This window comes from Stigmatopora argus, chromosome 11, assembly GCF_051989625.1.
Source record: "Stigmatopora argus isolate UIUO_Sarg chromosome 11, RoL_Sarg_1.0, whole genome shotgun sequence".
NCBI lineage: Eukaryota > Metazoa > Chordata > Actinopteri > Syngnathiformes > Syngnathidae > Stigmatopora > Stigmatopora argus.
Window position 1 is genome coordinate 17758359 of NC_135397.1, and position 14346 is coordinate 17772704.

The window sequence follows — 14346 nt, forward strand, 5'->3', positions numbered from 1 at the left end:
ATTTCAGGCAAAGTTCAGATATTTTGTAGTGAATGTATGATAAATTATAATGATGTGTGAATAAATCCTACATCTTACCAATGTTTTTGTACTCAAACAGGAAGGGGTCAGCTTTGATGGGGATCAGGCCTAATCTCTGTGACAGCACTTCATCTTGCACGATCGACGTGTTGTTGTAAATAAACACTTTTTCAATAGCCATGGTGGGGACCTAGAAGCACACAAAAAAATAACTGTTCTAATTTAGACTGTTATGTCAGAGGGTACTTTACTGAATTAGATAAACTTCCTTGGGCCACAACTCGCAGTCCACACGCTCATAAAATGAACACAAGTACCGTATTTTCACGACTATAAGGCGCACATAAGTCTAAAATTTTCTCCAAAATAGACAGGGCGCCGTATAATCAGTGCGCTTTATATATGGACCAATACTAAAATTGTTATCAAGATAAAATACAATTAATCAGTTGATAGGACAACTACGCCAAGCAGCCCCAGACTACTATTTCCCGTAGATAAAGTTCTGCGCAGTGACTGCTGGGATATAGAGTTCTTAATACACCCAGTTCTTTAATACACTTAGTATGACGGCGAGCACAGTAATTTGCTGCTCGCCATCATTTCGGCTGTATTTACAAAAGAAATCCTGCCGCTAAATGTTGGCGTAAACAGAGCATTCAAAGCTAGACTGAACTATATATACACATCTATGCCAAGCAGCCCCATACTCTACTATTTCCCGTAGATAAAGTACTGCGCAGTGACTGCTGGGATATAGAGTTCTTCAATACACTCAGTATGACGGCGAGCACACTAATTTGGTGCTCGCCCTCATTTTGGCTGTATTTACAAAAGAAATCCTGCCGCTAGATGTTGGCTTCTACGGAGCATTCAAAGGTAGACTGCGAAGTTATATAATAACTCGGAGCTTGCCGTCATTCCCGGAGGCTTAAGAACTACAACCACTGGACCTGGCGTTTTGGAAGACTCATTTGGGCAATTGTTTAATTCGGACACAGAAAATGAGGACTTTGATGGATTTGTGGGTGATGACGTGAGTAATTTGTAAAATGTCTAAATAAGGTACAACCAAACTCAGTTTTGCTTCCGTTGCCTTTTTAAAAAAGTGTTTTTAGCGTGTGGGTGTAGCGTGCAAGAACTATATTTCCCAGCAGTCACTGCGCACCGGAACCCGTAAATAGGCTACTTCCGGTAGCCAGCGCTATTGCGTTTCGATGTTCATTCATATATAATATATATGCGTCTAAAAAAACGGTGCATGCTTTGTGTTTAAAATACAGAAATAGCACTCGTTACTGACACTGCGGCTAAAAATACGATGCGCCGAATAGTCGTGAAAATACGGTAGTTACCTTTTTAAATCTGATTTTAAATTTTTTCTGTTTCCATCAACACCAGCCATTTAGTGAAAGTGGCATCAATTAAAATACATGTCTCAATCCCAATACAGTTTGGGTTTTAATAAAACATTGTGATCAACTTTTCCATTTAATTTTCCGATATTGTTTTCCACTGGAAAAAAAAACAAGATTTCATATATATGATATTGCTGCGACACAAACATGTTTTTTTCAATTCAATTCAATTTTATTGGCGAAAGAAAAGCACAAAGGCTAAGGGCCATGTAAAGAAGATAAAAGAGTGTGTAACAAACACGGTGTTGTCACTGGTTCACGGCCAACACGTCATTCAGCGCTCTTGAACTGAGCGACCGTCGGCTTCTCGACCACACTGCGGAAGCCGGTTCCAAGGTCCGGCGATGCGCACCGAAAAAGCAGCCTTCCGCTGATTTAACCGGAACCTGCGAGGATACACCTTCCATGGATGACCCCTCAGACCTCGATCAGGTGCGGGCGTGAAGAAGAGATCGCGGGGCATGTTGTAGTTCCGGTGGAGGATGTTGTAGGCCAGTATCAGGTCCCCTCGCAAACGCCTAGCCTCAAGGGCTAGGCGTTTGCGAGGGGACCTGATTTTAAAATGGGAAAGGATTTATATAGCAATTGCTAGGTTTGCTGTAAAAACAGATTTGTCTTTAATCTGCTGTTCATCTGGACAGAGCAAACGGTGCAATTAAGACTCCCAGCAAAAGTAAATTAACTCCTGAAACAGTAATTTGTTCATCTTCTATCCCAATTTTACTTATTTTTTTACATACTTTATGACGTCACCAAGTCCTCTCGGCTCAGGCGAACCTCTAAAAAATAGTTAGTTACTTTGAAGGGAACATTTTAAGAAAAAGCATCACACGTGGTATTTCTGAGATAATGTATGAATCAAAAGCACATTATTAGGGTCAATATAAGAAAGTTAGTAATTCAGCCAATAATGGTTGTTTTCTTGCTGCGAAACAGAAAATAACCAACAAATAGTAAATGTTAATTTGCCAACATCTACTGGTGAAAAATAGCATAGCAAGTCTTGTGCGGATATAAGCCATACCCGTGATTCAGTCATTATTTTTTTGTTACTGTTGGGGTTATTCTGGATGCTATTATACATGTGCGCATTAATCATTATATGTATGTATGGAATATTAATAATAATAATAATAATATAATCATTATATGTATAAATGAAATATGAATCATTATATGTATATACTAAAGGAAGGACTCTTAAATTGTTTTTACTAGGATTCCGAAGAAGATGGCTATCGACTCACACATCAGAACACAGCGGCGATCTCCGATAGTCAGCATGGATTCGTGACCAAGAGATCCTGCCTCACCAACTTGCTGATGATGGAGGAATGGGTCACTCAATTAATGGACGATCGACAAATTGCCGACCTGGTCTTCCTGGACTTCGCCAAGGCGTTTGACTCGGTCAACCATCGCTTGCTACTCCGCAAGTTGGAAGCGTATGCGATTCACCCAGCGGTCGTGAGGTGGATTGATGCGTTTTTGGCTGGCCGCACCTTTCAAGTACAAGTCAACGGCATACTTTCAGAGACTCACAACGCCCCCAGTGGTGTCCCCCAAGGCTCCGTTCTTGGACCACTGCTGTTCGTGGTGTTTGTAAACGATCTCCCAGAGCACATCTCCCAGCGGGTTCTCCTCTTCGCCGATGATGTGAAGCTCGTTGCTCCCCGGAGCGACTACGAGGACCTGCGTAGGTACCTTCATCATGTGTGGAGTTGGTCGAACCTGTGGGACCTGCGGCTCAATATCACGAAATGCAGTCATCTGGCTATTGGGGCTCCTCCTGAGTGACCTCTTGACTTTGAACCGGGACGCCTGGAACTGGAGCGAACTCAACGGTGCAAAGATCTGGGCATCATTGTCGACGACACGTTCAAACCAACGGCCCAATGCATCCAAGCAGCCAACAAAGCTCGCGGAGTACTGTTCCTAATGTTCCGGTCCTTTGCCGTCATCACAGCAGACATCTTCCTTCCGTTGTATGTTTCCCTGGTGAGGCCCATTCTCGAGTATGGGATCCAAGCCGCATCACCGTACCTCGCCAAGGACATCAAGCATCTGGAGCGGGTCCAGAGGCTTGCAACGAGGATGGTCCGCGGCCTCAGCTTAATGTCTTACGAGGAAAGATGCCAGCAACTCAACCTGCCGACCCTTGAGGCTAGGCGTCTGCGAGGGGACCTGATACTGGCCTACAACATCCTCCACGGTATCTACAGCGTGCCCCGCGACCTCTTCTTCACGCCCGCACCTGATCGTGGTCTGAGGGGTCATCCGTGGAAGCTGTACCCTCGCGGGTTCCGGTTGAATCGGCGGAAGGCTGCTTTTTCAGTGCGCATCGCCGGTCCTTGGAACCGGCTTCCGCAGGGTGTGGTCGAGAAGCCGACGGTCGCCCAGTTCAAGCGGGCTCTGGATGACTTTTTGGCCGGGAACCAGTGACTACACTGCGTTTTGTGCACATTTCTTGTATCTTGTTACATGGCCCTTAGCCTGGTGCTTTTTCTTGCCAAATAAATTGAATTGAATTGACTCAACCTCCGAGGATACTCGCGAATTGTTTTAAAATAGTGTTACTCGATTCACCTAATGTGATATTGTAATATAACAATAATATGTGATATTGTTTTGCCCGAATGGAGGCATGCTTGTTTTTGACTTCCGACCTTAATTGTTGTTTTGAATACCTGATATGCAATTGTTGTTGCAGTTGTTTTTTGACCTTAATTGTTATTCAGGTTAAACGCTTATGCAATTGGATTGAATAGAAAACCTTGTAATTGTTTTGATTCGATGTCTTACATGGGCAGGAGAGAATTAGGCCCTTTAGAATGCTCCGTGGCGAGGACGAGCCAGGATGGATTCTCACTTGCAAGTTATCGCTGGATATGTCTCCGATGTCTTTCCCTTTATTTAAGTATACCTATTAATAAACCTATCAGTTACAAATACGGCTTACGAGAAAATAAGGTACATCGCACAAATGTAAATCATGTACATAAAAAAAATAATGAAAAAAAAAAATCGGTATTCAACCAAAAAAACACTAAGACGCACCTTCAATGAATGACATTTTAAAACCTTTACCATAGATAAGGCGCACCGCATTATAAGGCGCTACAGTAGAGCCTGGAGTTACGTTAATATGCATCCATTAGATCAGGGGTCACCAAACTACGGCCCGCCAGCACATTTGGCCCTCTGAACAATACCAGAGATGCTATTGGATTTTTTTTCCTATTTGGCCTCCAGAAAAAAAATCCTAGGCCCCGCCCTGTCAAAGAGAGAACGGAATAATGACGAAAAAGTTAGGTAAGAGAAAAATTGATTCAGAATGGAGGGTATTTAACCTGGAGTGGACAAATGATTCTTTTTTTGTTCAATGCAAAGAAAAGGCTGTTTGTCTCATCTGTCAAGAGACGGTGGTGGTATTCAAAGAATACAATCTTCGCCGACACTATGAATCCCGTCACGAAGACTTGTACGATAGCTTGCAAGGCCAAATACGAGCAGACAAACTCTCAAAGCTAAAAAGTGGACTACTACCTCAGCAGAATACATTTGTACGCCAAGCCCAGCTGAACCAGGCATCCGTTCGGGCCAGCTTTCGGGTTGCTAAACTGATAGCAAGCAGCAGTAAGCCTTTCACTGACGGGAGAGTTTGTTAAATGTATGGATGCTGTCGCGGAGGAGGTGTGTCCCGAGAAGAAAGATGCATTTAATGGCGCAAGTCTGTCGGCGAGTACAATGACCAGACGCGTTGAAGAAATCGGGAGTAATGTATATGCCCAGCTGCAGCAGAAGACGAAAGAATTTGACTTTTTTTCATTAGCACTGGATGAAAGCACGGACGTGCAAGACACAGCGCAACTGCTCATTTTTATTCGTGGAGTTAGTGCAAACTTTGAGATATGCGAGGATCTGGCAGCCCTCCAAAGTCTCAAAGGAACTACAACGGGAGAGGATATTTTTGACTGTGTGCCAAACCATGGAGAAGTTGGACCTGGACTGGTCAAAGCTAGCTAGCATCACGACTGACGGGGCTCCTAGCATGGTAGGAGTTGGAAAAAAGGGGTCTCACCGCCCCGCTACGAGTCCACTGCCTAATTCACCAGCAAGCACTGTGCTGCAGTGTTGACGTGGGATTCTGTAATGAAGGTTGTGGTGTCGTGCATAAACTTCAGAGCAAAGGGAGAAGGTTGTGCATGGCACAACAGAAAGTTAATGTTCCATGGCTTTTTTTCTATGAAGAACCCAGAGAGAGTTATTTAGTTATTATCTATTTCATAAATAGTGTTAATTATTTCCAGTTTTTTCTGTGAAGAACTCAGAGAGGGTTATTTAGTTATTATTTATTTCATTAATAGTGTTATTATTTGTTTCCTGACTTTTTTTCTGTAAAGAACCTGGAAAGGGTTATTTGGTTGTGTGTGGCTTTCTGGAAAACAATACATTTTTTAAGCTCCCCTACGATCGTCACACTTTTTCTGTTACAAACTGACACCGGCCCCCCATCAGAGAAGGGAAAAGTTATGTGGCCCTCACAGGAAAAAGTTTGGGGACCCCTGCATTAGATGGTGCTGGGCTAAAGGGAATGTCAACAATACACTCAGATAGGTCAGTCAACCTTAATTAAAAGATTGCAAATCAGCTTTCTGACAACTACATTCACTCCCAAAATGAATAAAGAACTGTTTTATTATTTTCTCTGAGGTAAAGTATTAGTATTTTCGTAACACGGTTTATCTTTTAACAACAGCAAGGTATAACATATAACATGTAAGTGCAACATTTATATCACATAGTGGGAGGAAACGTTTCCTCCATTCAGAAAACACGTAAAAAAAAACATTATGATGCTGTTACGGTACATTAACGTTAGTGCAATCACAATATAGTAACACTCGTAATAGTGCAAAGCAATAACAATAAAATTAATAACTCAAATGTTGTTCGCGCAGGTGAACCGTGCGTGCTTTCTCGTACACAATGAGGCACTACAACATTCAGCTGTTGACGTCCATATTAACAATATGACAAACCTTGTTCAACTGTCAACACAAAAGAAACACGTAAAAGCTCCCTTTATCAGTTCATTCCTCATCTATGATTCCTTCGAAATCTTCGTCTTCAGTGTCCGAATTGAACAGCTGGGCGAATGCGGCATCCATTACCCATGCTCCGTCTCATCAAAGTCATCATTATTCGAGTCCATGTCGCTTTGGTTGTCTGACAGCTGAGTGACAATTTCTGCCTTCCCGAAAGCTCGAACCACAGTTGAAACTGATATATTATCCCAGGCATTTAAGATCCACAGGCAGATAGTGGTGTATATTGTCCGGCGCTGTCTACCAAGTGGGATAATGGACTCGGCGGATGCTTGCCGTAGTTGTGAGACCTGTTGCGGCTCAATTTTGATCCATATATAATATATAGTTCGCAGTCTAGCTTTGATTGCTCTGTTGACGCCAATCTAGCGGCTGGAGTTCTTCTGTCAATCCACTCAGAATGACAGCGAACACCAAATTAGTGTGCTCGTCGTCATACAGGGTGGATTGACAAAATAACTATATATCCCAGCATGCACAACGCACAGGGGAATATGGAGTCTGCGACTACTTACCCTTATAGCGAGACCTGTTGCGGCTCAATATTGATCCATATATAATATTTAGTTAGCAGCCTAGCTTTGAATGCCCTGTTGACGCCAATCTAGCGGCTGGAGTTCTTTTGTCAATCCGCTCGGAATGACAGCGAGCACCGAATTAATGTGATCGCCGTCATAATGGGTGTATTGACAAAAGAACTACATTTCCCAGAATGAACCGCGCATGGGGGAAAATGAAGTCGCAGGCTGCTTACCGTAGTTGCAAGACCTGTAGAGGATGATGTAACCTATCGACTGACAGACTGATTTTTTATTTTATCGTGATAACAATTTTAATGTTGGTCCATACAGTGGGACAAATAAGTATTTAGTCAACCACCAATTGTGCAAGTTATCTTACTTGAAAATATTAGAGGCCTGTAATTGTCAACATGGGTAAACCTCAAACATGAAAGAGAATGTGGAAAAAAAAACTGAAAATCACATTGTTTGATTTTTAAAGAATTTACAGACGCTCCCCTACTTACGAACATTCAACTTACGAACAACGGTACATACGAACATGTCTGCAAATTGCGTTTAAGTCCAAAAATGTTCGCAAGTCCAATTTTGTATTTCGCGCCTTTTTCGGAGTAGTACTTCTTTCCGCCGCTAATACCGACGCCTGCCGCTGTGAGAGCTCAGCTCACCCAGCATCTACCTTCTTCTTCGTTGCAATGCGGAAGTGCGTGAATGTATCTCCAGTGTGCAAAGAACCTTTTTCATTTGTATCATTAAATATCTCATGCATCCAATATTGAATATGGTTGGTAAAAAGCTAAAGGCTTCTATTGAGGGAGTTGCAAGGAAGAGGCAAGCCATTTCATTTGAAACGAGTGGCAATAATAACGAAGCTTGATGCGCGTGAGAGTGGTGAGCGTTTCACGGGCATTGAATGGTTCGACCGTCAGTACCATTTATAAACAGAAAGATCGAGCAGCAGGACCCAAATATTGAACGTTGCACAAAGTTTGCAAATCAATTGAATGATGCCATACAGTGCTACCGCATCATTTATGATGAAAAAAAGAAGAAAACTGTGCAATCGTCATTAGGTCGCTTCTTTTGGCCAGTTTCTAATACATAAATCTCTCTCTCTCTCTACAGTACTGTACATATTCTCTCCATTTTATTAAATGTTTTTTTTTCAGTACAAACCAATGCGTGTTACTTATACAAGCCTTAAACATACAAATGCACTTATATAAACCTTCAATATACTTATATCAGCCTTAAACATAAATTATAATACAAAATATAGCACTGAATCAACTTACAAACAAATTCAACTTATGAACAATCGCTCGGAATCAATTGCGTTCGTAAGTAGGGGAGCGTCTGTATTTGCAAGTCATGGTGGAGAATAAGTATTTGGTCAATACCAAAAGTTCATCTCAATACTTTGTTATGTACCCTTTGTTGGCAATAACGGAGGCCAAACGTTTTCTGTAACTCTTCACAAGCTTTTCACACACTTGCTGGTATTTTGGCCCATTCCTCTACGGAGATCTCCTCTCGAGCAGTGAGGTTTTGGGGCTGTCGTTGGGATATATGGACTTTCAATTCCCGCCACAGATTTTCTATGGGGTTGAGAACTGGAGAATGGCTAGGCCACTCCAGGACCTTGAAATGCTTTTTTTTCTTAAGATGGCGCCGTCAGAAGGCAGCCGGTGGCAGTAGCTCTGTCCACTCTTATTTGTTTTTCGTGTTTTACAGCCTTTCTATCTTGTTTATATTGTTTTTAATACAATTTAATATTTTATAGTATTAATACGAAATAAATACTTTTTACTTTACTTTGTACTTTATACTTTTTAATTTAATGTTTTTACAACTTTCTTTAATCTGTTAACCTGGCTTCTTTCTGCTACTTCTTTTATGGAACCATTCAGCCATGCCTACGCTGTCATACACATGGGATTAGCTGTGAACAATACGCAGCAGAAGGAGCAACACCTCGTGCCGCTGGAAATCCGGAGCTGTACAAAAGTGCCGGGAGAAGCGACGCTTAAGACCAATGATTCCATCTATTATTTTGGGGAAAGTGAGATCCATCCCCGATAAGATGGAAGAGCTGCCGGGGCTTTCCAGGCCGGAAATGGAGTTGAGGGGTTGTACTCTATTACTGCTGATTGTTCAGCTCTAGACTACTGAGGGACTGTGCGCATAAGCTTGGAAGAACTACTCTGCATATTTTCAAATCAAAATAAATTCAAATCAAAATCAAAAGCCTTTATTGTCATCATACACAGCTGCGTATAATGAAATTGGTGGTGCTACTCCACAAAGTCAGTTTTCCCAGTAAAAAACCCATAAATAAGTCATATAAAAATAGAAAAAGTCACATCCTGGCAAGGTAAATTCTAATATATTGCACAATCTAAGATATTGCATATTGTTATTGCACACCACGAAGTTATTGCACAGAAGGGATTGTGTGTCGTGCTAACGCAAGTTCAGAGTCCTTATGGCTGTGTGAAAAAAATTGTCCTTAAGTCTATTTGTCCGTGCTTTGTGAGACCTGTAGCGTCAGAGGGCAGCAGCTGGAACAGATTGTGACCAGGGTGGTATGGGTCCCTGACAATGTTGAGGTAGCGAGGGCTGGCAATGTCATCCAGTGATGGCAGAGAGCAGCCAATGATCTTCTGGGCGGTGTTGATCACTCTCTGCACGGCCTTTCTGTCTGCTGCCGTGCTTCCAGCGTACCACACTGTAATGCAGTATGCCAGGATGCTCTCCACGGTGGCTCTATAGAAGGTTACCAGAAGCTTAGTGTCCAAGTTGTTTCTCCTGAGTACCCTCAGGAAATGGAGTCGTTTCTGGGCCTTATTCACCACTGCCGCAGGGTTGGTAGACCAGGAGAGCTTGTCCGTAACGTGGACCCCCAGGAATTTGAAGGACCGGACCCTGTCTACGCATACTCCATTTATGAAGAGTGGGGCCAGATCTATGCTGCGTTTGCGAAAGTCCAGGATTATTTCTTTAGTTTTCGTGGTGTTTAGTGTGAGATTGTTCACCAAACGCCACAAAGACAGTTTGTTGACCTCATCTCTGTAGGCAGACTCATGCCCCCTGAGATGAGTCCGACCACAGTGGTGTCATCGGCAAATTTGATGATGGAGTTGGACTGGTGGGTCATGTACAGTCGTATGTGTACAGGGTGTACAGAAGAGGACTCAGTACACAGCCTTGAGGGGAGCCAGTGCTCAGTGTAATGGAGGAAAAGAGGTGGGGACCAAGTCTGACAGTTTGTGGACGCTTGGTTAAAAAGTTCTTAATCCAGCAGCAGATGGAAGAGGATAGTCCAAGGTGGAAAAAAATTTCAGCCAGAATTTCCGGTATTATAGTGTTGAAGGCTGAGCTATAGTCAATGAAAATCATCCTCACGTAGTTCCCATGGTGCTCCAGGTGGCTCATTGCTGTGTGTAGAGCTACGGCGATGGCGTCCTCAGTGGACCTATTTGCATAAGCAAACTGGTGAGGGTCAACTGAGGGAGGGATTGTTTCGCTGATGTAGCGGGCGACCAACTTTTCAAAGCACTTCATGATCACAGCCGTAAGTGCAACAGGCCTATAATCATTCAGGCTGTCAATGGTTGGCTTTTGATGGATTGTTACAGGGAACAATTGAAAATCTTTGTGAAAACCCCAGTCAGCTGGTCAGCACAGGCTTTGAGCACCTTCCCAGGTATACCGTCTGGGCCAGCAGCCTTCCTGGTGTTCAGTCTGCAGTACCGGTCTCACTTCATGTTCCTGAAGCTTCAGTGTACTGCTGCAGGGTGGTGGTGGATGTGTTGAGACGGAGTCTGATTTGTCAGTCTCAAAGCGGGCAAAGAAACGGTTCAGTTCCTCTGCTAGTGAGGCATCTGCGTTTTATAGACATATTATTGTAATTGGTAAAGTGTCGTATTCCCTGCCACATCTTCTTTGGGTTATTTTCCCAGTTGGGTGCTCCTCAATTTTCCTTGTATATGCTGCCTTGGCCTTTTTATTGCCTCTCTTCGGGTCTGCTCTGGCAGCGCTGTATTGTAACTTGTCCCCTGACCTCAAGGCGGTTTTATGGCATTTAATGAGCGCCTGTGTCTCACTGGTCATCCAGGGTTTTTGGGTAGGAAAAACACGGATACGTTTATTAACAGTGACAGTGTCCATGCAGTTTTTGATATAGGAAAGTACAGTGTCCGTGTAGTCCTGGAGGTTGTGGTGTTCAAAAAAGTTCCCAAATGGTGCTGGAAAAACAGTCCTGCAGCTGAGAAAGGGCATCCTCAGGCCATGTTTTTATTATCTTTATTTGTGGCCTTGTTAGCCTCCGGAGTGGGGTGTATGAGGGGGTGAGGGACAGGCAGAGATGGTCAGATCCCACAAGGTGAGGGAGGGTTGTGGCTCTGTAAACATGTTTGATGTTAGAATAAACATGGTTTAGAGTTTTATCTCCTCTGGTGTGACACTTCACGTGCTGGATAAACTTAGGCAGAACAGTCTTTAAACATGCTTTGTTGAAGTCACCGGCGACAATAAAGACTGCATCGGGGTGGTCAAGCTGCTGTTTGTTTACAGTCGCTAGCAGGAGGCGAAGTGTAAAATATGAACTGTGTTCTTATATTTAATCTTGCACCCTTTTGCACTATTATGTATTTTAAAGTTACTAGAGTAGAATTGTATTGACAACCATTGGTTAAAATGTGCACTACACCTATTTGTATCAACGCCTCCTTCTTTGTAACGTGTTCTACCTCATGGCATGGCAGCTTGTTGGCGGAGCCATTAAAAGCTATAAAGAGGAGATTAGAAGTGAAGAAGGCTGTAGAGAAAGGAAAAAAGCAAGAAAAGATATGTAAGGAGCTTTAAGACATTCAAGTGGGGATCGTTCAAGCCCAGAAGAGGCAACAGCAAAAAATTAAGACGAAAATTAAAAAACAAGCTGAGCAAAGAACCAGCATGACAGCTTTGATTGATATTAGGCCCCATGAAGTAACAGTGGCCCCCTCCCCGTACCAGGCTCCTTTCACAAGCCAAGGACACAATGTGGAAGAAGGGGGGCCTGGAATGCATACGCAACAGCCTACATACCACATGATGAAGCAAGGAGGGGCAAGCCAGAGCCCGCAGATGCCGCTGCAGGACCAGCAGGAGTCGTCAAAATGCAGACGAGAGGACAAAAAGAGAAAAGAACTCTACCCTTCTTTGATGGCATTTCAAGGGCCTCACGCTGACCCACAATCATGGGCACCACCAAGCCAGATGTATCCCATGGTTGAAGTGGCAAACCCACACTTCCAAGTGAACGGAGATCGTGATCAAACCATTCTCATCCACCGTCCATGGACCGAGTCCGAATGCACCGAAGCATGCAAGGGACTGGGAGACCCAATAAAGAACCCAATTGAATGGTCCAATAATTTTGAACAGCTGAGACAAAGTTTCCACCTGAATGGAGCCGAGACAAGAAGAGCGTTCACAATGAGCCTGGGACACAACCGGGCCAGAGTGAGAGGAAACTTTGACGAAAGAAACAACGAAGGAAAAATCCACCCCCATGATTCACAAGACCTAACGCAGCTGGTGGAAACAGTCCTGACCTGAGTGCGAGACACAACATGATGAGGGACGTACCAAGCCCAATTGAGACAAGGGTTCCTGGAAGGGCTCCAGCCCCAAATCAAAGGGTTTGTGCAGAAGTACTGTGTCACATTCCGAACCATGCCAATGAATCAACTAATGGAGTGGGCGATTCATGCCGAGGAGAGACACCGCCAAAAACAGGTAAGCTCAGGAGTTAATACTCTGACCCGAGCCATGGCCTTATTGGTGAACCAAGAGTCATCAGAAGTATTTAACCAACGAGTACGAGGAAGAGGAAGAGGAAGAGGCCGAGGAAGACACAGCCCACCAAGAAGAGCAAACCCAGATGACAGGTGTTTCAATTGTGGAAAGAAAGGACACTTTGCTTGAGACTGCAGAAGTCCACCCAAGGGGAACTAGAGACCCCCACCGTTTAACCCTGAAAATCAACATCAAGAATGACGCTAGAGGAAAAAGAAATGGAAGCCTAACACGGAAGAGGAAACTGAAGAAGGCAATGGGGAGGACAAAGAAACCCCCTGCTCGCCAGCAGAAGTGTTAGACTTAACCGAAATCATGTCCACCCTCTGGGACAAAGACAGCAAACTATACTACACCTTACTGGTGGGACAAAGTCAAACACCAGTAAAACTCTTATGCGACACTGGAGCAGATAAATCAGTTATCAAAGAGAGTGTCAGGATTGGTACCAGGAAAATAATGGATCACTGTGATAGGAGCAGGACACATGGAGCTATTGAAGAAGTCAAAGAAATAACAGAAGAAAATGGACGAAACCATGAAGCAAAGTTCGTCCTGAGTAAGAACTGTCCATTGGACCTCCTGGGAAGAGATCTACTCCGTAAACTGGGAATAAGCCTCATCCCCACAGATGATGGTATCAAACCAGTACATAGGTGGGAGGAAGCGGAAATCCAAGTAGTCGAAGATCAAGAGGAACCTCATACGTTCTACTTAAAATCCAAAGTCGAAAATGTAAATGGACAAACACAAACCCACTGGCCACTACACATCACCATGACGTTTGGCAAAGCCAGACCAGAATTTGTTAAACAGTTCGAGCGACTGGGACCCCAACTAGTTCGACTGGAGTACCTGTACTCCACGGCAGAGGGAGATGCGGCCACCTCAGTGGACTTGCCGCCTCAAGCGGAAAAACTGCTAGTTTGAGATAACACCCCATGTGTCCATAAAGAGAAAACCCCACAGGTCCTGGAAAGACCTAGGACACATGGTGCAATTCTTGGAGACCATTAGCGAGGAATCGTGGTCACATCAGACTCCCACAGTCAGCGTACTGACGAACACCCCATATGGAACAGTGACAAGACATAAGCTGAAGTGGATGACTCAAGCAAGTCCGAAAACGCATTTGACTGCATGACAAGACTACATACTGCTACAAGCTGAAGACTTCCCTACAGTACCGAGTTCACTGTGGTCCAAATCAAAAGAAGACGTAGGAAAAATGACCACAGCAAAGGAAGCAAGAATTGAGCCCAAGACATCACGAGCCAAACAATACCCCCTCAAACCAGATGCTGTAGATGGCATCAGACCAGTAATTAAAGAAAAAAAGAAAGAAAAAAGAAAACAGAGACGGGAACGTGGAGATTGGTCCAGGACCTTATTCCAAATGGTAGCAAAATTGAGCCATGGAAAGTCTCTTGTCTCAAC

General features: G+C 43.7%; 1 protein-coding gene across 2 annotated transcripts in view; it reads right to left on the reverse strand.

The window, feature by feature from the left end:
- The window catches only part of polr1c (RNA polymerase I and III subunit C), a 91182-nt gene that overhangs the window by 64796 nt on the left and 12040 nt on the right, over nt 1–14346 (reverse strand). For both annotated transcript variants that reach the window (XM_077612959.1, XM_077612961.1), the window contains one exon: nt 79–211. In XM_077612959.1, the coding sequence (XP_077469085.1) occupies nt 79–211 (133 nt within the window). The remainder of the gene's footprint in view (nt 1–78; nt 212–14346) is intronic.